The sequence below is a fragment of the Myxine glutinosa genome, chromosome 8 (assembly GCF_964187855.1).
Source record: "Myxine glutinosa chromosome 8, kmMyxGlut1.1, whole genome shotgun sequence".
NCBI classification, from domain to species: domain Eukaryota; kingdom Metazoa; phylum Chordata; class Myxini; order Myxiniformes; family Myxinidae; genus Myxine; species Myxine glutinosa.
Window position 1 is genome coordinate 97,026,579 of NC_136268.1, and position 24,711 is coordinate 97,051,289.

General features: G+C 49.7%; 1 protein-coding gene across 1 annotated transcript in view; it reads left to right on the top strand.

Moving 5' to 3' along the window:
• Positions 1 to 22,483, top strand: part of LOC137432742 (glutamine synthetase-like) — a 41,771-nt gene extending 19,288 nt beyond the window's left edge. Inside the window, exons 5-6 of the mRNA XM_068124898.2 lie at positions 665 to 864; positions 19,475 to 22,483. Of these exons, the coding sequence (XP_067980999.2) occupies positions 665 to 864; positions 19,475 to 19,784 (510 nt within the window). The 3' untranslated portion in view covers positions 19,785 to 22,483. The remainder of the gene's footprint in view (positions 1 to 664; positions 865 to 19,474) is intronic.
• Positions 22,484 to 24,711: the final 2,228 nt, after the last annotated feature.

The following is a 24,711-nucleotide window of genomic DNA, read 5'->3' on the forward strand; positions in this document are numbered from 1 at the left end:
AGTTGTATTTCTTAACCTCATAGACATGCCATATGCCTGTCTTTGTACGTAAACACTGTTTGCAAAATCCTCGAGGATCCCCTCGATTCCCATCGGGTATCGTGATTTTCTCGCATGGTTTGTTGAGCAGCTGCACTCTGAAAGTGCTTTTCATGCACTTGGCTTGCAAAATAAAATGTGATTCTTTATTGATGGCAGCAGCACAGCTGTACCCCCAACACGTCATCCATTTCGATACACCAATAAATGTACCCTCTGGGTCAAAAAGTTTTTTATATCACCATGAAGTGAAACAGCACATGCGTCGGTCCTTTTCTCTGGTACTTTTTTCCAGCTGGTCTCTCTCGTGGTGGTGAGTGTTTCCTGATGACATTGGAAAAGTCCTGAATGCTTTTGGCTCGGAAAACATGTGGGGAGAAACCTTGACTGAGTGACTAACTCTCTTAGCTTTAACCTCCTTGGCTGCCATTTTACTCCATGTCCATTTGCGAAGCCTGAAGTGCTGCACACAAGTGACTCATTCCATAAGTAACTCTTTCTACCTTTGCTGGAGCAACCCAATTGTACCTTTAGTTGTGCATCTGGAGTGATAATAGTGTGAGCTACTTATCTTACAATCTACAATAGTGCAAGCGTAAGTGTAATATTTACTTATTTATTGCAGTGGGAATATCAAGTTGGTCCATGTGAAGGAATTGAAATGGGGGACCATCTTTGGATATCACGTTTCATCCTGCATCGCATTTGTGAAGAGTTTGGTGTCATTGCCACATTGGACCCAAAACCAGTGTGTGGAAACTGGAACGGCTCAGGATGTCATGCCAACTACAGCACGGAATTAATGAGGAAAAAAGGAGGCATGAAGTAAGATTTTTCTTGACTTTTGCTTTAAAAAAAACAAAAAAACTGTGCCTATTTTCTTTCCCATGACATTCAGTGTTACAAACACCTGTAATGTTGCAAAATACACTCTAGTGATTGTTTTGTACAAACAAATGGTACTCAATGCATGAAGAAATACACACTCACACACATGCACATTAAACACATCCAACTTTGCTTACCTGTCCATAAAAAAAAAGAAGATATCAGAAAGTGCGCTCGTGCTCTACGCAGGGATGTCGCAGAAAAAGAAATGCCAATGCCAATGACTCTGGTACCATCCGACAGAGTTTTGCTTGGTGCAGCATCCTTTACTTTCATAATTTTAATATCTTGAAAGGATTCCCTGAAAAATGCGCAAATCTGCATTCCATTGCAAAGAAATAGGAAGGAAACAGAGGTGTGGGCGGGAATATGACTGTCAATCAGTCTGATAGGGGCAGGGCCACAAGACACATTTGCCCAAACATACTATTTAGAATGTTAGAATGTTAGATGTTAGAAGGTAGTCTATAAAGTTTGTACAGTATCATTACAATGTCAGCACATCCATAAAGTTGGTACGGTACAGTATCATTACAATGTCAGCACGTCTATAAAGTTTGTACAGCACCATTACAACGTCAGCACGTCTATAAAGTTTGTACAGCACCATTACAATGTCAGCACATCTATAAAGTTTGTACAGTATCATTACAATGTGAGCACGTCTATAAAGTTTGTACAGTATCATTACAATGTCAGCACATCTATAAAGTTTGTACAGCACCATTACAATGTCAGCACATCTATAAAGTTTGTACAGTATCATTACAATGTCAGCACGTCTATAAAGTTTGTACAGTATAATTACAATGTGAGCACGTCTATAAAGTTTGTACAGTATCATTACAATGTCAGCACGTCTATAAAGTTTGTACAGTATAATTACAATGTGAGCACATCTATAAAGTTTGTACAGTATCATTACAATGTCAGCACGTCTATAAAGTTTGTACAGTATCATTACAATGTCAGCACATCCATAAAGTTGGTACGGTACAGTATCATTACAATGTCAGCACGTCTATAAAGTTTGTACAGCACCATTACAACGTCAGCACGTCTATAAAGTTTGTACAGTACCATTACAATGTCAGCACATCTATAAAGTTTGTACAGTATCATTACAATGTGAGCACGTCTATAATGTTTCTACAGTATCATTACAATGTCAGCACATCCATAAAGTTGGTACGGTACAGTACCATTACAATGTCAGCACGTCTATAAAGTTTGTACAGCACCATTACAACGTCAGCACGTCTATAAAGTTTGTACAGTATCATTACAATGTCAGCACATCTATAAAGTTTGTACAGCACCATTACAATGTCAGCACATCTATAAAGTTTGTACAGTATCATTACAATGTCAGCACGTCTATAAAGTTTGTACAGTATAATTACAATGTCAGCACGTCTATAACGACGTTTGTACAGTACCATTACAATGTCAGCACATCTATAACGTTTGTACAGTATAATTACAATGTGAGCACGTCTATAAAGTTTGTACAGTATCATTACAATGTGAGCACGTCTATAATGTTTCTACAGTATCATTACAATGTGAGCACGTCTATAAAGTTTGTACAGTATAATTACAATGTCAGCACGTCTATAAAGTTTGTACAGTATAATTACAATGTCAGCACGTCTATAAAGTTTGTACAGTATAATTACAATGTCAGCACGTCTATAAAGTTTGTACAGTATCATTACAATGTCAGCACGTCTATAAAGTTTGTACAGTATAATTACAATGTCAGCACATCTATAACGTTTGTACAGTATAATTACAATGTGAGCACGTCTATAAAGTTTGTACAGTATCATTACAATGTGAGCACGTCTATAAAGTTTGTACAGTATCATTACAATGTGAGCACGTCTATAAAGTTTGTACAGTATCATTACAATGTGAGCACGTCTATAAAGTTTGTACAGTATCATTACAATGTCAGCACGTCTATAAAGTTTGTACAGTATAATTACAATGTCAGCACGTCTATAAAGTTTGTACAGTATAATTACAATGTCAGCACGTCTATAAAGTTTGTACAGCACCATTACAACGTCAGCACGTCTATAAAGTTTGTACAGTATCATTACAATGTCAGCACATCTATAAAGTTTGTACTGTAGCGGCTGCCGCTGAGTTTTCACAATCGCCTTGCACCTATCAAGGACGCGGAGCGATCACCATGCCGGGCTCGTCCAGGACGCCCAGGCTCGCCCTCAACTTGCCAGGCCGCAGCCAGGACGCTGGGCCACGCCCCCTGGCACCGGGCCTGGGCAAACCCCCTGGCGGAATAGATATATATTGCTGACTGATAAACGGTTTTTCAGAGTGCCTGAGTGTTTGATTTCATTAAAGCAACTCAGATGAATTCTAGCTTTTTGTCGCGTCCATTCTTCCGATCGCCGTGGGAGCCCCGGCTCCTTCATTGGTGACCTATCGACATGGACACGGCAGTCGCCCTTAAACTGCCTACCTTCTGGGAGGCTCACGCGGCGGTTTGGTTCGCACAGGCGGAGTCCCTGTTCGCCCTGCGAGGCATCACGGCCGACGACACCCGCTTCCACCATGTGGTAGCTGCGCTCGGGTCGGTTACCGCGGCCCGCGCCCTGAGCCTCCTCGAAAGCCCGCCAGCCGCTGACAAATACGGCGCGATTAAGAAGCTGCTCCTCGATGCTTTCGCCCTCCCATCGGCGGAACGCGCACGGCGCCTGCTCGATCTGCCTGAGCTCGGCGACACGCGCCCTTCCGAGCGCATGGACTACATGCTTTCACTGCTCGGCGAGCACTCTCCGGCATTCCTGTTCCGGGAGCTGTTCTTCCGTCAGCTGCCTAACCCGGTACGCCTCGCCCTGGCAAGCACGACGATCACAGATCCCCGGGCCCTTGCCAGAGAAGCCGACAAGATCTCCGCCGCGGGACAGCGCATCGTAGCGGCGACATGGGACCCACCGCCGTCCGACGCAACACCCAGGGCGCCCGAGCACCCGGCACGGTCGACGGCCGAACTGCCGACGCCATTGGCGGCCGCTCTACCGAGCCGACCACCTCCGGCACGACGACCGAGGCCTCCACCTGACCAAGCGTGGTGTTACTATCATGCCAGGTTCGGACAGAAGGCCCGGACATGCCGACCCCCGTGCACCTTCGGCAGGCCGGGAAACGGCCGGGCCGGCGTTCATTACCAGCCATGAGCGCCGGCCACACGGGCAACTTACTGTTCATCACGGATAAAGCGTCCGGACGGCGCTTCCTGTGCGACACTGGCGCCCAACTGAGCGTCATACCCGCCTCTGACCAGGACAGGCAATCCGCGGTTTGCGGCCCCTCCTTAGTTGCGGCCAACGGATCGACTATCCGCACCTTCGGCCCGCGCAACGTCACCCTCTGCTTCGGCGGCCAACGCTTTGCTTGGACGTTTGTAACCGCCAACGTGCCCGTGGCTCTGCTAGGCGCCGACTTCCTCTGCGCACACGGACTGCTGGTGGACGTCCAACGGCGTCGTTTAATCAACGCTGAAACCTTCAGCTCCCTGGTATGCACATTGAGCAGCTCCGCGCCGACCGAGCTGGCATGCGCCGTCCCGGCGGCGAACGAGTTTGCTCGCCTGCTCACGGAGTTCCCGGCCCTCACGCGGCCGACGTTTTCGGCCGTCGCAGTACGGCATGGGATCGAGCACCACATACCAACCACGGGCCCGCCGGTCTACGCCAGGGCCCGCCGCCTCGACCCAGCCAAGCTCGCCGTAGCGAAGGCCGAATTCGACGCGTTGGAGCACCTCGGCATCGTGCGGCGCTCCGATAGCGCGTGGGCCTCGCCACTGCACATCGTGCCAAAGCCGGGGGGTGGATGGCGCCCGTGTGGCGACTACCGCCGTCTCAATGACGCTACCACCCCCGACAGGTACCCGATCCCGCATATCCAAGACTTCTCCGCCCGTCTGGCGGGACGGGTCATTTTTTCGAAAATTGACCTCATACGGGGATATCACCAGGTACCTGTCAGGGCGGCCGACGTCCCTAAAACGGCAGTCATCACGCCGTTCGGATTATTCGAATTCTTGCGGATGCCGTTTGGTCTCAAGAACGCGGCTCAGGCGTTCCAGCGCTTGATGGACGGCGTGCTGCGTGACCTGCCGTTCCTTTTCGTTTACCTGGACGACATCCTCGTCGCCAGCACGTCCCGGGCCGAGCACCTCCTCCACCTCCGGACACTGTTCGAGCGCCTCAGCGAGCACGGCCTCATCGTCAACCCGGCCAAATGCCACTTCGGCACGACGGCCGTTGATTTTTTGGGCCATCACATCACCAAGAACGGGGCCGTGCCGCTGCCAACCAAGGTCGAGGCCATCACCACGTTCCCGCGTCCCCGCACCATAAAGGCCCTGCAGGAATTCCTGGGAATGGTGAATTTTTATCACCGCTTCGTGCCCCGCGCTGCTCAGCTCATGCGGCCCCTCTACGAAGCCCTCCGGGGCATGCCGGCCAAGCACGACATCGCCTGGTCCGCAGCAATGGATGCGGCCTTCCAAGGCTCAAAGCGGGCCCTCGCCGACGCAACACTGCTCGCTCACCCGGTGCTCAACGCTCCCATCGCCCTCACCACGGATGCCTCCGACTACGCGGTGGGCGCCGTACATGAGCAATGGGTGAACGGGGTTTGGCAGCCACTCGCTTTTTTCAGCCGGCAGCTCCGGCCGAACGAGCTCAAATACAGCACGTTTGACCGGGAGCTCCTCGGTCTACACCTGGCCGTCCGCCATTTCCGCCACCTCCTGGAGGGCCGACCTTTCACGGCGTTCGTCGACCACAAGCCGTTGGTTTACGCCATGGCCAAGGTCACGGAGCCATGGTCGGCCCGCCAACAGCGCCACCTCTCCGCCGTGTCGGAGTTTACCACGGACATCCGGCACGTCGCCGGCAAAAACAACGCCGTGGCCGACTGTCTTTCCCGGGCCAGCGCGAACGCGGTCCACGTGGGCGTGGATTTTGCGCTTATGGCGGCGGACCAAACCACCGACACCACGGTGCAAGCCCTCCGGGCGGCGGACACGGGCCTCCGCCTGGCCGACATCCCCTGCGCGGACACTGTCCTGCTCTGCGACGTCTCCCAAGGCCAGCCTCGCCCCATAGTGCCCGTCGCCTGGCAACGCCGCATCTTCGCCTCCCTCCACGGCCTTTCCCACCCAGGCCGGAAAGCTTCCCAGAAGCTGGTGTCGGCGCGTTTCGTCTGGCACGGCCTTCGTCGGGACGTCCGCGATTGGACCAGCGCCTGCATGGCCTGCCAACGGGCCAAGGTCCACCGACACACCCAGGCCCCGCTGGCACCTTTCACCGTGCCCGAACGACGTTTCGACCACGTCAACGTGGATCTGGTGGGCCCCCTCCCCCCGTCACGGGGGTTCACACACCTGCTCACCATGGTGGACAGGACCACCAGGTGGCCGGAGGCCGTTCCCCTCGTCTCCACCACCACCGCCGACGTGGCGCAGGCTTTCATCGCCACCTGGGTCGCCCGCTTCGGCGCACCGGCGGACATCTCGTCAGACCGCGGTCCACAGTTCACCTCCGAGCTGTGGGGCGCGGTCGCCCGCAACCTGGGGATCAAGCTCCACCGTACTACGGCCTACCACCCCCAAGCAAACGGGTTGTGCGAGCGATTCCACCGCTCCATGAAGGCCGCGCTCATGGCCGGCCTTCAAGACGTCGGTTGGGCCGACCGGCTGCCGTGGGTCCTTTTGGGCCTTCGCACGGCCCCCAAGGAGGACCTCCAGGCATCCACCGCCGAGCTTGTCTATGGCCAGGTGCTACGCGTCCCGGGCGAATTTGTGCCCGACGCTACCAGTCCCTGGTCCGCAGCTCACCAGCGCTCGGACCTCCAGGAGGCCGCCCGACGGTTTGCCCCCGTGCCAACATCCCACCACGGTGACCCCCAGTCCTACGTCCCCCCAGCACTCCGCATAGCGGAGTATGTTTTTGTGCGTCACGACGCACATCGGTGGCCACTCCAGCCGCCGTACGACGGGCCCTTCCGGGTGCTGCGACGGGACGACAAGTCGTTCGTCATCGACATCGGCGGCAGGTCGGACCGGATTGCTGTGGACCGCCTCAAGCCGGCGCACGTGGACGTCGACCACCCACCACGGGTGGCCCTTCCGCCGCGGCGAGGCCGTCCCCCGTCCACGGTGCCCCCCACTCGACCGCCCACCACCTCACCGGACCCCCTCCCACGACCCGCCAGGGGTCGCTTCGGCCGGGTCATCAGGACCCCCCTCAAATTGACCCTGCCGGTGCAAGTCGATTCTGGGGGGACGTGTGTAGCGGCTGCCGCTGAGTTTTCACAATCGCCTTGCACCTATCAAGGACGCGGAGCGATCACCATGCCGGGCTCGTCCAGGACGCCCAGGCTCGCCCTCAACTTGCCAGGCCGCAGCCAGGACGCTGGGCCACGCCCCCTGGCGCCGGGCCTGGGCAAACCCCCTGGCGGAATAGATATATATTGCTGACTGATAAACGGTTTTTCAGAGTGCCTGAGTGTTTGATTTCATTAAAGCAACTCAGATGAATTCTAGCTTTTTGTCGCGTCCATTCTTCCGATCGACGTGGGAGCCCCGGCTCCTTCAGTACAGCACCATTACAATGTCAGCACATCTATAAAGTTTGTACAGTATCATTACAATGTGAGCACGTCTATAAAGTTTGTACAGTATCATTACAATGTCAGCACATCTATAAAGTTTGTACAGCACCATTACAATGTCAGCACATCTATAAAGTTTGTACAGTATCATTACAATGTCAGCACGTCTATAAAGTTTGTACAGTATCATTACAATGTCAGCACATCTATAAAGTTTGTACAGTACCATTACAATGTGAGCACGTCTATAAAGTTTGAACAGTATCATTACAATGTCAGCACATCTATAAAGTTTGTACAGTATCATTACAATGTCAGCACGTCTATAAGGTTTGTACAGTATAATTACAATGTCAGCACGTCTATAACGACGTTTGTACAGTACCATTACAATGTCAGCACATCTATAACGTTTGTACAGTATAATTACAATGTGAGCACGTCTATAAAGTTTGTACAGTATCATTACAATGTGAGCACGTCTATAAAGTTTGTACAGTATCATTACAATGTCAGCACGTCTATAAAGTTTGTACAGTATCATTACAATGTCAGCATGTCTATAAAGTTTGTACAGTACCATTACAATGTCAGCACATCTATAACGTTTGTACAGTATCATTACAATGTGAGCACGTCTATAAAGTTTGTACAGTATCATTACAATGTCAGCACGTCTATAAAGTTTGTACAGTATCATTACAATGTCAGCACGTCTATAAAGTTTGTACAGTATCATTACAATGTCAGCACGTCTGTAAAGTGTGTACAGTATCATTGCAATGTGAGCACGTCTATAAAGTTTGTACAGTATCATTACAATGTCAGCACGTCCATAAAGTTTATACAGTATTACAATGTCAGCACGTCTAAAAAGCTTGTACAGTACCATTACAATGTGAGCACGTCTATACAGTTTGTACAGTACCATTACAATGTGAGCACGTCTATAAAGTATGTACAGTACATTACCATTACAATGTGAGCACGTCTATAAAGTATGTACAGTATCATTACAATGTCAGCACGTCTATAAAGTATGTACAGTATCATTACAATGTCAGCACGTCTATAAAGTTTGTACAGTATCATTACAATGTCAGCACGTCCATAAAGTTTGTACAGTATCATTGCAATGTCAGCACGTCTATAAAGTTTGTGCAGTATCATTACAATGTCAGCACGTCTATAAAGTATGTACAGTATCATTACAATGTCAGCACGTCTATAAAGTTTGTACAGTATCATTACAATGTCAGCACGTCTATAAAGTATGTACAGTATCATTACAATGTCAGCACGTCTGTAAAGTGTGTACAGTACCATTACAATGTCAGCACGTCTATAAAGTTTGTACAGTATCATTGCAATGTCAGCACGTCTATAAAGTTTGTACAGTATCATTACAATGTCAGCATGTCTGTAAAGTGTGTACAGTATCATTGCAATGTGAGCACGTCTATAAAGTATGTACAGTACTGTGGCGGACACGAAAGCACTGACGTGGTGACATCACCCCGCACACCAAGTGGGGGTGGGCCACGCCGGGGAGAGAGGCGTGGCCTCAAGATATACACGGGGCGCGCAGCCCTGAGCAGCTCAGTGTTACAGTGAACTCTTGAAATAAAGACTCTTACAAATTACCGCGTTGTCTGCTTCCTCCTTGCTTACAAGTAGCGCACGTAACACCGCGCTTTATTGGTGACCTCGACGTTGGATCTGCCATAGCGATCCTTCCAAACACGACGCCATTGCCATGGCCAACAACGCGATGTCGGTTAAACTTCCCGAATTTTTGGAGGCCCAGGCCGAAGTTTGGTTCGTCCAAGCCGAAGCCCAGTTTCAGCTTCGGCGCCTCACCGGCGACGACACGCGCTACTGCCACGTCGTCGCCTCCCTCGGGCCCGGCACGGCCGCTCGAGTTGTGTCCGTCCTTCGCCACCCACCGGATGGCCACAAGTACGAGGCACTCAAGCGGCTGCTCCTAGCCACGTTCGGCCTCACGGAGGACGCACGGGCCGACCGCCTCCTGGATCTCCCCGAGCTCGGCGACACGCGCCCGTCGGTCCGAATGGACCATATGCTGTCGCTGTTGGGCGACGAAGCCCCTGGTTCTCTATTCCGGGCGCTTTTCCGTGGCCAACTTCCAGCACAGGTACACCTCGCGTTGGCCGGGACCGTGCCAACGGAACCCCGAGCATTGGCCGCCGAGGCGGACAGGTACTTCGCGGCTTCGGACACGCGGGCGAGAGTCGGTGTGGCCGTCGCAGATCTCGAGGCTGATGCTGCTGCCCACCTCGTGGATCCCGAGGCTGATGCTGATTCACAGCATCAGCTTACACAGCATACACAGCATGCTGATACGCACCTCGTGGCCGCCGCCACGCCCCGCCCACCGCCGCGGCGAAAACCGCCACCGCGGGGAAAACCGCCGGCTCCACCGGCCTGGCGGAGCCAGCCGCGCTCCTCCAGCTCCACCAGTTGGTGCTGGTTCCACGCCAAGTTCGGCCATGAGGCTCGACAGTGTCATCCGCCATGCTCCTTCGACAGGTCGGGAAACGCCCGGGCCGGCGCTCGATAGTGGCAATGAGCGCCGGCCGTTCGAACAGCCTGCTGTTCATCACGGACACCTTATCCGGGCGCCGTTACCTGTGCGACACAGGAGCGCAGGTGAGTGTCGTTCCTGCCGGTACGTCGGACAAGCACGCCGCGGGCGGGGGCCCCGCGCTGCTTGCCGCGAACGGGACGCCCATCCGTACATACGGAAAACGCTGCCTCTCTCTGCGGTTCGGAGGGCAGGTTTTCCGATGGTCGTTCGTCACTGCCGACGTGCCCATGGCATTGCTTGGCGTGGACTTCCTGTGCGCAAATGGGCTCCTGGTCGACGTAAAGCACAGACGTCTTGTCCAGGCCGAGACGTTCAGCTCGCTCGCTTGTGCGCTGCCCAGCTCGTCGAGCAGCCCACTGAGCGGCTCACCGAGCGGCTTGCCAAGAGGCTTGCCGAACGGTTCGGTTCTGGCCACGTTGATCTGTACGCTTCCGGCAGCGGACGAATTCACCCGCCTCCTCGCCGGCTTCCCGGCCCTCACGCGGCCCACCTTCTCGGCGGGGGCCGTCAAGCACGGGGTGGCCCATCACATCCCCACCGTCGGGCCACCGGTCTACGCCCGGGCACGCCGCCTCGAGCCTACGAAGCTGGCGGTAGCAAAAGCGGCGTTCGCTACCCTGGAGTGACTCGGCATCGTTCGGCGCTCGGAGAGTGCTTGGGCGTCGCCGCTGCACATCGTGCCGAAGCCCGGCGGGGGATGGCGACTGTGCGGGGACTATCGCCGTCTCAATGACGCCACCACCCCCGACTGCTACCCCGTCCCCCACATTCAGGACTTTTCCACCCGTTTGGCGGGCATGTCCTTCTTCTCGAAGGTGGACCTCATACGCGGCTACCATCAGGTCCCCGTCAGGCCGGAGGACGTCCCGAAGACGGCGGTCATCACGCCGTTCGGACTCTTCAAATTCCTGCGGATGCCCTTCGGTCTGAAGAATGCGGCTCAGGCGTTCCAGCGGCTGATGGACAGCGTCCTGCGCGACTTGGATTTTGTATACGTCTACCTGGACGATATCCTCGTCACCAGCGCGTCCCGCGAAGAGCACCTACACCACCTCCGCATGCTCTTCGAACGCCTGGGCCAGCATGGCCTGATTGTGAACCCCGCAAAGTGCCGGTTCGGCATCGCCGAACTCGATTTTCTAGCGCACCGCGTCACCAGGCACGTAGCCGTCCCCCTGCCGGCCAAGGTGGAGGCGGTGAAGGGGTTTCCGCGCCCCCGCACGATCAGGGGGCTGCAGGAGTTCCTGGGCATGGTGAACTTTTACCATCGGTTCCTGCCCCGTATCGCCCAGCTCCAGCGCCCCCTGCACGAAGCTCTCCGAGGTAAGCCGGGCAAAGGCGACGTTACCTGGATCGAGCAGATGGACGCAGTTTTCACGGGCGCGAAGCTCGCCTTGGCTAACGCCACCATGCTCGCGCACCCGGCGCCCGATGCGCCGATCACCCTCACCACCGACGCCTCGGACTACGCGGTGGGCGCGGTGCACGAGCAATGGGTGCGTGGAGCTTGGCAACCGCTGGCGTTCTTTAGCCGGCAGCTTCGCCCGCCCGAACGCCGTTACGGTACCTTCGACCGGGAGTTGCTCGGGCTTCACTTGGCGGTCAGGCACTTCCGCCATCTGCTCGAGGGCCGTGCGTTCACGGCCTTCGTCGACCACAAGCCGCTGGTCTTCGCGATGGGCAAGGTCACCGAGCCGTGGTCGGCTCGGCAGCAGCGTCACCTCTCGGCCGTGTCCGAGTACACGACGGACATCCGGCACGTTGCGGGGAAGGACAACCCGGTGGCGGATTGCCTTTCCCGGGCCGTCGCCTACACAGTCCACCTCGGCATCGACTATGCCCGGATGGCAGCGGACCAGGCCGCTGACCCCGACGTCCAGGCCTTGCGGACCGCCGTCACGGGCCTCCGCGTCACCGAGGTGCCGTTCGACGGCGCGGGCGCGGCCCTCTTGTGTGACGTCTCCCTCGGGCGGCCTCGCCCCATCGTGCCCGCAGGCTGACAGCGCCAGGTGTTTGACGCCATCCACGGCCTGTCCCACCCGGGCACGAGGGCCTCCCTAAGGTTGATCGCCGACAAATTCGTCTGGCATGGCCTCCGGAAGGCCGTCCGCGGCTGGGCCAGGACGTGCCTCGCGTGCCAGCGCGCCAAGGTGCACCGGCACACCCAGGCCCCGTTGGCCCCGTTTACGGTGCCGGAACGCCGGTTTGACCACGTCCACGTGGACCTGGTGGGACCTCTGCCCCCCTCGCGGGGTTTCACCCACGTCCTCACCATGGTGGACCGCACCACCCGGTGGCCGGAGGCCGTGCCCTTGGCATCGACGACGGCGGGGGACGTCGCACAGGCTTTCATCGCCACCTGGGTCGCCCGGTTCGGTGCCCCCTCAGACATCTCGTCCGACCGCGGCCCCCAGTTCAGCTCGGAGCTCTGGGGGGTGGTCACACAGGGGCTCGGGGTCCGGCTGCACCGAACCACGGCCTACCACCCCCAGGCTAACGGCCTGTGTGAGCGATTTCACCGTTCATTGAAGGCCGCGCTCCGGGCCACCCTCCGCGACGGCGGCTGGGTCGACAGGCTCCCCTGGGTCCTGCTGGGCCTCCGGACGGCGCCCAAGGAGGACCTGCGCGCATCCGCGGCGGAGTTGGTCTTCGGGCAACCGCTGCGGGTGCCGGGCGAGTTCCTCCCCGACTCCACGGCACCATGGTCCGCGGCACAGCAGCGCTCCGCTCTGCAGGAGACCGCCCGGAGGTTCGCCCCGGTGCCGACGGCACGCCACGGGCACCCACCGACGCACGTCGCCCCGGAGCTTTGCACGGCGGAGTACGTCTTCGTCCGCCACGATGCCCATCGGACACCACTGCGGCCCCCGGAGTACGACAGGCCTTTCCGCGTGCTGGAGACCGGGGTGAAGCACTTCACCCTGGACATCGGCGGTACTCCTGACCGCATTTCTGTGGACCGCCTCAAGCCGGCCCACCTCGACGTGGACCATCCACCGCCGGTGGCCCTACCCCCGCGTCGGGGCCGCCCCCCTGCGGGCGGACCCCCGGCACCGCCCAGCCCCGACGCCACGCCGCCCCCCGGTCCTGCACCCATCCCAGGAGCAGCCGGAGGCATTCCAGATGGCATCCCTGCATCCCGGACGCCGCCTGTCGCCAGGGGGCGCTTCGGCCGGGTCATCCGTTTGCCCCGCAAACTGACCCTTCAGGTGCGCGGGGATTCTGGGGGGGCGCGTGTGGCGGACACGAAAGCACTGACGTGGTGACATCACCCCGCACACCAAGTGGGGGTGGGCCATGCCGGGGAGAGAGGCGTGGCCTCAAGATATACACGGGGCACGCAGCCCTGAGCAGCTCAGTGTTACAGTGAACTCTTGAAATAAAGACTCTTACAAATTACCGCGTTGTCCGCTTCCTCCTTGCTTACAAGTAGCGCGCGTAACACCGCGCTTTAGTACCATTACAATGTCAGCACGTCTATAAAGTTTGTACAGTACCATTACAATGTCAGCACGTCTATAAAGTATGTACAGTACCATTACAATGTCAGCACGTCTATAAAGCTTGTACAGTATCATTACAATGTGAGCACGTCTATAACGTTTGTACAGTATCATTACAATGTCAGCACGTCTATAAAGTTTGTACAGTACCATTACAATGTGAGCACGTTTATAAAGTTTGTACAGTATCATTACAATGTGAGCACGTCTATAAAGTTTGTACAGTATCATTACAATGTCAGCACGTCTATAAAGTTTGTACAGTACCATTACAATGTGAGCACGTTCATAAAGTTTGTACAGTATCATTACAATGTGAGCACGTCTATAAAGTTTGTACAGTACCATTACAATGTGAGCACGTCTATAAAGTTTGTACAGTACCATTACAATGTCAGCACGTCTATAAAGTTTGTACAGTACCATTACAATGTGAGCACGTCTATAAAGTTTGTACAGTACCATTACAATGTGAGCACGTCTATAAAGTTTGTACAGCACCATTACAATGTGAGCACGTCTATAAAGTTTGTACAGTACCATTACAATGTCAGCACGTCTACAAAGTTTGTACAGTATCATTACAATGTCAGCACATCTATAAAGTTTGTACAGTACCATTACAATGTGAGCACGTCTATAAAGTTTGTACAGTACCATTACAATGTGAGCACGTCTATAAAGTTTGTACAGTACCATTACAATGTGAGCACGTCTATAAAGTTTGTACAGTACCATTACAATGTGAGCACGTCTATAAAGTTTGTACAGTACCATTACAATGTGAGCACATCTATAAAGTTTGTACAGTACCATTACAATGTGAGCACATCTATAAAGTTTGTACAGTACCATTACAATGTGAGCACGTCTATAAAGTTTGTACAGTACCATTACAATGTGAGCACATCTATAAAGTATGTACAGTACCATTACAATGTGAGCACATCTATAAAGTTTGTACAGTACCATTACAATGTGAGCACGTCTATAAAGTTTGTACAGTACCATTACAATGTGAGCACGTCTCTAAAGTTTGTACAGTACCATTACAATGTCAGCACATCTATAAAGTTTGTACAGCACCATTACAATGTCAGCACATCTATAACGTTTGTACAGTATCGTACCATTACAATGTGAGCACGTCTATAAAGTTTGTACAGTATCATTACAATGTCAGCACATCTATAAAGTTTGTACAGTACCATTACAATGTGAGCACGTCTATAAAGTTTGTACAGTACCATTACAATGTGAGCACGTCTATAAAGTTTGTACAGTATCATTACAATGTCAGCACGTCTATAAAGTATGTACAGTATCATTACAATGTCAGCACGTCTATAAAGTTTGTACAGTATCATTACAATGTCAGCACATCTATAAAGTTTGTACAGTACATTTTGGCCAGGCGGCCAGCTGTAGGAAGTCATGGTTGTTCCAAACTTCTTCCATTTAAGAATTATGGAGGCCACTGTGCTCTTGGGAACCTTCAATGCAGCAGAAATTTTTTGTGGGCTTCCCCAGATCTGTGCCTCGACACAATCCTGTCTGTGAGCTCTGCAGGCAGTTCCTTCGACCTCAGGGCTTGGTTTTTGCTCTGATATGCATTGTCAGCTGTGAGACCTTATATAGACAGGTGTGTGCCTTTCCAAATCATGTCTAATCAATTAAATTTACCACAGGTGGACTCCAATCAAGGTGTAGAAACATCTCAAAGATGATCAAGAGAAATGGGAGGCACCTGAGCTAAATTTCAAGTGTCATAGCAAAGGGTCTGAATACTTATGGCAATGTGATATTTCAGTTTTTTCTTTTTGATAAATTTGGAAAACTTTCTAAAATCCTGTTTTCTCTTTGTCATTATGGGGTATTGAGTGTAGATTGATGAGGGAAAAAATGAATTTAAACGATTTCAGCATAAGGCTGCAACATAACAAATGTAAAAAAAGTGAAGGGGTCTGAATACTTTCTGAATGCACTGTAGATTACAATATATCTACAGACAGGCCTGAGGAACATTGGGGGAGGAAGGGATGTTAATTTACCAAGTTTCTTGTAGAGAGCTTGCCAAGTGATTTATACATTTGAGCAAGCACTTCATTCAAACCGTTGATAAGGAACAGCCGGTTTGGCAAGCACTAGATTGCTGCTTGGTAACTGAACACACCCCAGAATTCCTCCCTTTCAGTTTCATGTTAAACAGCAGTAGTGACTGTTTCAAAAGGCCGCCATGAAAAATGCCACATCAGCGGCAGGAAGTGTCATGTTATTAACCCTTGTTGGATATATAGATTACAGTAGATCTTCGCTCAATTCCGCAAGTGAAATCTGCCTCAAGATTGTCAGGATTCCTCCAAATTTCTTTCAGTTTAGTGTTAAACAGCATTAGCACCTGTTTAAAAAGGTAATCATATGTGCTTGTGCTTTATAATAGTTTTACTTCTGGTATGGGCCGGTGCTCCCACGAAATACCACAATAAGCTATTTATAGACGTTGGCACAGCCTTGATCAGGGATCAAGAAGGAAACACCCCTTGGGGAGGGGAAGATATTAGTATTAATATTGTTTTGTAATAACATTAATATTATGCTTTTGTTATTAGAATCGGCCTTGGAAAAACGCCATGATAAAGCTCTCTTAACATGGATATACACCTCAACACGCAACCCCATTGGCGGGGGAAAACCCACTTGGTGGAGAAAACCCCCTTGAGGAAGAAAACCCCCTTGGTGGAGAAAACCCCCTTGAGGAAGAAAACCCCCTTGTGAATGGGGGCAAATTATTTCGCTACCATCATGTGTGGCCCTTAGTCCTCCTGTCAAGTTTGGTTGAGATTGGATACGTAATGACCCAATGTATTGCGGTCAACAATCATCAGACAGACAGACAGACAGACAGCAAATTGCATATTTTAGTATGAAGAAGACTGAAATATATCTGTTTTACTTGTGTCTTTGAAATAAAAGACAAAACACAACATTGGAGATATCAGAAGGAACCCGACTCGGAAAAGATGGGTAATTAGGAGAAACCATGATAGGATTTGGGTTTCAACTGCTACTCCTTTGCCCTCAAGCCCATCCAGGTGTAACCAAGCGAGCCTTACAAAAACAATTTGCAAGGGTTAATTTCTCCATAGACACAAAGAAAATGAAAGAGAAATAAAGACACAAGAAACTAAGAGTAAAACGCATACCAAAAACATACATAATACTTGAAAGGAATTCGGTAGAGCGCATACCTCTGCTAAGCTGAACAGTTTACGTTTTGTATCCCATTGATAGGCTGGATATGGATCAAGACCTGAACCAAAATCAAATTGGCTCGTTCTTGTCACCTAACCAAATCATCCACCAAGTTTTGGCATAACTCGTCCACAACCTTTTGAGATACCATGCTATTTTTCGTTTTTGTCCACCAAGGTTGATACTAATCCATCCATAACGTTTTGAGATGTCGTGTTATATATCGTTTTTAGCCCTATCAATTATTGGTGAAGAATCCCATAAAAAAAGTTCTCGGATCTGGATCCAGATCTTCACCAAAATGTAATCCTCCTTGTTTCATACTCAACCTGTCCACCAAATTTTGTCCGAATCCGTCCATAACTTTTTGAGATTCGATCTCGGATATCAGATCAGGGCTCTCTCTCTCTGGACATATCTCGAGCATTTGATAGTCTGGCACCCTGTCTTGCTCTCCCCACTGTCTGCCTATGATATTCAAGGCCACATCCTCTCTTGGCATATTGACTTACTCCACTCTCATAACCAAAATAAATTTTAAGCCACATTTCCAATCTAGCCTCCAAAGCCAGTCGTCAACTGGGCATCCTCTTCATGCAAAGTCCTTCCTTGGCTCTATTGAGCTACTCACCACTTACAAAGCTTTCATCAAAATAGCTCCCGTGATGAAGCTGATTCTGAGGGCCTTTCACTCCCTCACCACAGGCAGGTTGGTGGTCTTTCTGTCTTCTACCAACTCCTCTCCGGCCTTGCTCCCCCAGCTCTGGCTGTGCTCTGTCCCCAAATATTCCTACAGGTCGCACAAGATCTGCCAGCAACCCTCTTATGGTTAAACTGCCAAAATCAAGTCTCTCTGCTCACCTTCACTCCTCTTTTTTCCCGCCTCTGGATGTTTTTCTGGTCTTCAAAACAGCTGTCCACCACCATCTCTTATATTTTCCCATCCAAAACCTTGATCTTTTCTACCCCCGTTAATACACCCTAAATCCACCTCCTTCAAATTCCGTTTTCTTTCCTGAAAGTCCTCGTAGTATCTATTTGTTTATCCCATGTACCCCACCCAAGCCCTCTCCTTTCCACAGATTTCCTGGTGTCCCTGTTCTCTGCTGTGATTGTACTTCCCTCTCCGTCCCCTTCTTGTCTCCTGCTCCCTTTATTATATGTTCTATGTGTTAGGTCTTACACGAGACTCGACTTTGGTATACAAATGTATAGTATACAAAAACATAGACATACAGTACAGTATTCAGGTTCTGATTAAACGTAATTAATAGACGTACTCCTGTACCATTATTACCATGTACCATTATCAATTATTATGATCATCAGTATTATTATCATTATCATTGTTGTCGTTATCATTGTTGTTGTTATCATTTTCAATATTGTCATTTTTATTTTCATTATTATCCTAATGTACCATTATCATTATTATTATGTAACATTGTCATTATCGTTATCCTTGTTATTGTTATCCTGAAGTGCTAACATCACCATCATTATGTAGCATACATACTACTTGTGATTTTTGCCTGTGCAAGTGGTTTACTGACACCTGTTGGAGAAAGGGGAGATTACTAATCATGGCACAAAATATATTTCCTGCAATCCACCCCCCAGCCCCCCTCACCCCCTCCAACCCCCGGACCACTCCTGGAGGGAGCTGATGTTTCTAGCTATATCTTAGCCTGTACATATGGAATAGTGCAAATGGATTAACCCCTGATCTCTGTCTCAGGAAGGAGGTTATACCAGAATCAGGCATATCCAAGTGTTGTTCCCATATCACAGGCAGGTTGGTGGCCTCGGTTTTTATTTCACCTCCTCTCGTCTGGTTTGGTGTCCTCTGATCATTCCCGCCAACTCCAGGATGTGCATGATTTTTTTTTCCAGCAATTCCCTTCTGATTTGACTTCCAAAATCTAGACTGACTGCGCACCTCAACTTCGTTTTTCTGTTCAACGTTTCTCCCGTTTGTGAAACTGCCTACCTGAGGCTGTGCTATCCCACCGTTACCTTCAGGGCTTCAAGATGGAGGTGTACTGGCATCTCAAGTCATTTTATTGTTATTTGCAGTGGTTCCTTCCTTCCTCTCTCTCATCTTTTCCGATTCATTAATTCCCTTGCTTATTATGTTCAAAAGTTGCCGTGCTGCCCTGCTTGTTAATTCGTACCCTCCTTCACCTCGCTCTTCCATGACCCTAGTCATTGTGCAGGAATTTTTTTATTTTCCAGTCCACTTGGCATATTGAATATCACGTGTGAATAAATGATGGCTTTCACCATTCCAAGACTGATGCACAGTTCTGCTACAATATTACACAAAATGATGCGGTATTTTCCAAAAGTTGACCATTTGACACTGGTAGTGTTTGTGGGGCAGGGGTTGCCACACTTCATATTCATCATCCTTATTAGAAATTGATAATTTAAAAAACTGCTCAACTCAATCTTCTGCTTATGAAAAATTTCACAAAACTCTACAGCTCATGTTGTCCCCCGACCCTTCCGCCCCAATCCTTTCCCTCAGATACATTGAAGAAGCAATTGAAAAGCTCAGCAAGAGACACAAATATCACATCAGCGTTTATGATCCAAATGGAGGAAAGGATAATATGCGCCGCCTCACCGGCTCGCACGAGTCTTCGTCCATAGATCACTTTTGTCACGGAATGTCTGACCGTGGTGCATCTGTCAGAATCCCTCGTCATGTGGCCCATGACGGTCATGGATACTTTGAGGACCGACGTCCGTCAGCCAACTGTGATCCATACTCTGTTACCGAAGCTCTCGTCCGCACAACCATCCTGAATGAAGTGGACGATGGTGACAAAGCATAATTTGGGAATGCATTTTAAACCAATTATGAGGGGTTTTTAAATTATGAATTCACAACCGTAATCGCTATGGTGACAGGGGACCAAGGGGTTGTTTCTTCTAATTCTGTTTCTTTTTAGTCTGTCGCTGTTTACAGTTTTTCCACGTCTGAAATGCAATTGCATAATGCACAAATTGGGAGCACTGCTTGCTTCCATTGAATTCTATCTCTAACCACTCCACTCTGCAAGCTTGCAAAATACGAGTATGTACACTCAAGTGTCTCACTGAGGACTTGCAACACGCTTGCTTTACAACATAGGACATTCTCCGAGTGGAAACAAAATGTGCAGGTGCTTTGATGAACGCCATTACCTCTCCTCCTACAAGGTTCATACAAAAGTTGGCATTTTGCAACCATTGTTTGAGCCTGTAGCCACTTGTTCGCCCCGGGTCCTCCTCCCCTCCCCTTTTGTCTCATTATACCTCCAAGTCTACCTCTTTTGTGTCCCTCTACCCTGCTGTTGGTGGGTTACCTACATTTTTTCACTCTATTCATCGTGTTCTGATCCATTATTTTCTAGCTCTTCCATGTGCGTCGATTTTTGTATACAAAAAGGGGAGCTAGGCCATCAAAAGAAAGGGGAGCTCAACTAGGCCAATATGTTTATGCTTTACTTGTATATGCTCACAGATAAAGATGGAGTCGAAAGCAGTAATGGGAGATATATCCTAGAATGCAAGAAATGGCAGCTCTGGGAGTACCTTATGCTTGTGAGAAAGCTGGCGATGCAGAGTGGTCATGTTCATGAAAGACCGGATTTGCATGAAAACGTTTCAGAATATTTTGCAGCTGCCTTGGCCACAATGCAAAGCAAACTGCTATGATATGGTCAAAGGAGCTGCAAAGTATTCTGGAAAGTGCAATGATCAAAAAGTGACCAGGCAACGTCAAAAGTGTGTGTCGATTGGAAGCTTTCTGAGGTTCAGAAAAGGCCCTGTGTTTTTTTGGGGTTTTTTTGAGCATCCTCAAAAAAGAGCTCTTGGAGGAAATGTGTATGGCAGAGCACCTGGAAACGTTCTTAAGATGAAATGAGAAAACATCACAACTTGATTCTGGAAACGTAATCCGAGTAAAGAAAACGAGCTGGATAATTTGTGCCTTGAGAGAACCTCATTCCTGCCTTTTGATGGCCGCTTCTGGAAATTACAACCAACTGTGTAATAGCCATTACCGTTATTAAGTAATCTGGGGAAAGACCTATTGAAAGCGAAGATGTATTAAAAATTGATGCCACTTGAAGCGTAGCTTGAGAACCACTGTAAACGCACGGAACATGTGAAAGTATCTTCAGAAATACATAAACGGGTTTCGCTTCGCATTTGAGGTGATTGACTTGCTTTGTGCGACGTGTCTGTGAATTGGACTCCGCTGTTTTAAGGCGAAGATTCTTCAGCGCGATGAAGCAATAAAGGGATGTCAACCGACCTTGGCTCGTAACGGTCGCAACGAACGGTCCTCCATTATGCTCTCGTTATTAACTGCAAAATCGAAGATTTTTTCTAAGTATATTGGTCAGTCGACCATGTTAGTTTGTCCGTCACTCGCCTACAGGTCACAATTCTAACCCGATCATCATGAAACTTCACCAAGTAGTAGAGGTCGTCACAACTGAGAATCCTATTGATTTTGAGGTCAAAGGTCATCTTGAGGTCCAATTTCTAAAATCGTCATTTTTCATACGATTGACTTGAAAGTTGAACAGCATTTGCATATTGAGTCACTAAATTGGGAAACATCATTGGAATTCATTCGTTCATCATTGAAATCATCATTGGAACTGAATTGGGAATCATCTGAGAATTCATAAATTTTTATCCTATTAACTTGAATATTAAACAGCAATTATTGCATAGTGCCTCAATTAATTGGGAAGGCAATTATTTTTGAGGTCAAAAGGTCAAATGTCAACTCGAGGTCAAACTTCTAAAATTAACAATTTTCATCTGAAACGTGAATTTTCATCCGATTAACTTGAAAATTAAAGAGCAATCACACATTGCCTCATGAATTGGGAAACCAACTATTTTTGAGGTGAAAAGGTCAAATGTCAACTCAAGGTTAAATTTCTAAAATCATCAATTTTCATCAGAAAAATCATCAATTTTCTTCTGATTAACCTGAAAATTAAAGAGCAATTGCATCTTGCCTCATTAATTGGGAAAGCAACTTTTTGAGGTGAAAAGGTCAAATGTCAACTCAAGGTTAAACTTCTAAAATCATCAATTTTCATCTGAAAAATCATCAATTTTCTTCTGATTAACCTGAAAATTAAAGAGCAATTGCATCTTGCCTCATTAATTGGGAAAGCAACTATTTTTTATGTGAAAAGGTCAACTCAAGGTCAAACTTCAAAAGTCATCAATTTTCATCTGAAAACTAATCAATTCTCACCTGATTTATCCGAGCTGTGATTAAGATCGTCAATTTTAATCTTGGTGAAATGGACAATTTGATGTCTCCATGGCAACGTTTTTCTGGGGGTGAATTTTGCAAGTATCGTGCTCTGTCTGCACTTTATTGGTGCATTGCAAGTATTCCTATTGGATGTTTATCTATATCACTACTGATTGATGCATTATTTTGTTGATATTTTTGGAAGGTTTCTGGTCTTATGTGCAATGCAGACATTTTATGGAATAAAATTGTGGTTATAATTTATATGCCCTGATGGTGAGTTTTTGAATATCCCCTTAACTGCACACTTCCCAACAATGCGTTACTGAAAAACAGCTGCTGCAAAACAGGGCCTTAATATATCGTCGTGTCGACCCTGTAGTGAAGACCTCAGGGTGACAGATGGCCAAAACCGAGCTTAACTCCGAGGTGTATGAGCCGAATCGATGACGATTCCTTTGTATGGCACGTCAGGGAGCCAGAGGTCCCGTGGCCTTACCTGAACGGACGGACGCGACGAGGGTTTATCCGAACCACGAACACAGAAACGAACAAGACAGGCACAACAACGGAATGCAATAAATACAGGGTTTATTAAAATAAGGCGAAGTAACAGGGAAGGTGAGGTAAACTAAAAGTTCTAAATGAGGGTCCCTCAATCAGACGCAAAGACACAAACAGGGGAAACATAAACGAAAATAAACGTTCAGTGTCATGCAGCCACTTAGCTCCGGTCTCAACGAGGGTTTGGTGTGGTTCACAGGTCCCATGTCCCTGCGCGGGAAAAACACGTTGGCACGAAGTCACATCCACAGCCAGCCGCCGGTGCGAGGCAAACAGGCAAGAGCTCCTCCCTTGATTCTTCACGTTCGGCTGCACCAAGCTCCGACCGTCTGTTCGGCGCACCCTGCAGCGCAACACGATCGCGTCCTCCTTCGTCGGCGACCAGGCAAGAAGAGACGAAGCGGGCAAGCGAGATCAGGCACGAAGAGCGCGAGAATGTGCATGACCGTCCACCAAGAAGCCAGGGCAGAAGGAGAGAGAGTCAAAATGCGGCCGCTCGCCACGAATCCCAGGACAGAGAGAGAGAGAACAATGGCGGTCCCTTCACTTTCCTTCCTCCATTCTAGATCATTCCCTCTGATGTCACGCTCGCTCCAATCACCAAGCGTGATTCAATCACTCCATCGTTCCTCAACCAATCCTCATTCGTGGCATGACCTCACGGCCATTCTTGACTACCCATTGATAATGTTCAGGGGCGGGGCCTTGTCAATTATGGTCCTTAGAGGCGGAGTCTAGCTGTCCTTCGGGAATGTTCAGCTGGGTGGGGTGTACTTGCTGGTCGTAATATCTGGGTACTGTCGGCAATTATGGTTATTGTTGTAATTGTTGTTGTAATGGCGGCCTTTTTTAGATGAAATAAAACGTAAGGGAAAATCACAGGGGCAATTACACACTGGGGATTATTTTTGTGCCCTATCTAATTTATATAGCTCCATCCCTAGTATGGAGACACATCGACGATCATACCCGGACAGTCGGCCGAACGGATTCCCTACTTCGTTACATGAAGGTTCTTCTTCTTCGTGGCTTGCTAATCTTACTATAATTCACCAAATGCTCGTCTGTCTGTTCGAAGGTACCGTAAAAACTGCTGAACCGATCGCAAAGATATTGTTGCGGATATGGGATTTGGCCTCCATATCCGCTTGTAAATATTCCCCTATTTCCCCAATACTCCCCAACTATCCCCAATCCCCCATTCCCTAGTCCCATTGTCTGTAAACAACACTCTGTAGAACCGACCTTCCCCTTTTTCCCCCATTAAATGTCGTGCCCAGGTTCACCGCATCTCACGTAGACAACTATAGGACATCTTGCTAGTTATTCTTAGTCTATGTCAGTTAAGGACTCGTTTCCATTAATTCTGACTCTTCGTTGCACCAGAATGTGATTGTATGGCACCAGTAGTGAGTTTAGGACCTCCCCATACCTCCTCCCATCTTCCTCATGAAACAACAACAACAACAACAACTACAACAACAGCGCGCGGGGAGTGTGCGTCCTCACTCCGGCTTGGTTAGCCGCCATTGCCCATGTGCGCCGACGGGGTTACCACGAAGGGGCTGACTGGCGGCCCCTCGTCAAGGGCGGAGCCCGGTAACCCCCCGCACCCAATAAGAAGCAACGGGCCGATTCCATCTGGGGCGGAGCTAACGAGCCGAGGGCGTGTCACTCCCCGCTGGATATACGCAGCCACTTACCGGACGTGACGTCAGATGCGCCCCCAGCTTGGAAAAGAGAAGTCGCCACCTCCGAGCGCTGAGAGACCTCCCGCATCTCTGGACCGGACCGGGTCGATTCTGCCCCTGAGCCAAGGTGCACCTTGAGCCTCGACTACCTGCCCTTCCTTGCCATCAATCCCTGTGTGAGTCAGTTTTGTCCTGTTTATCTGTGGTCTGTCGGGACTACTATAAGACCGTAATTAA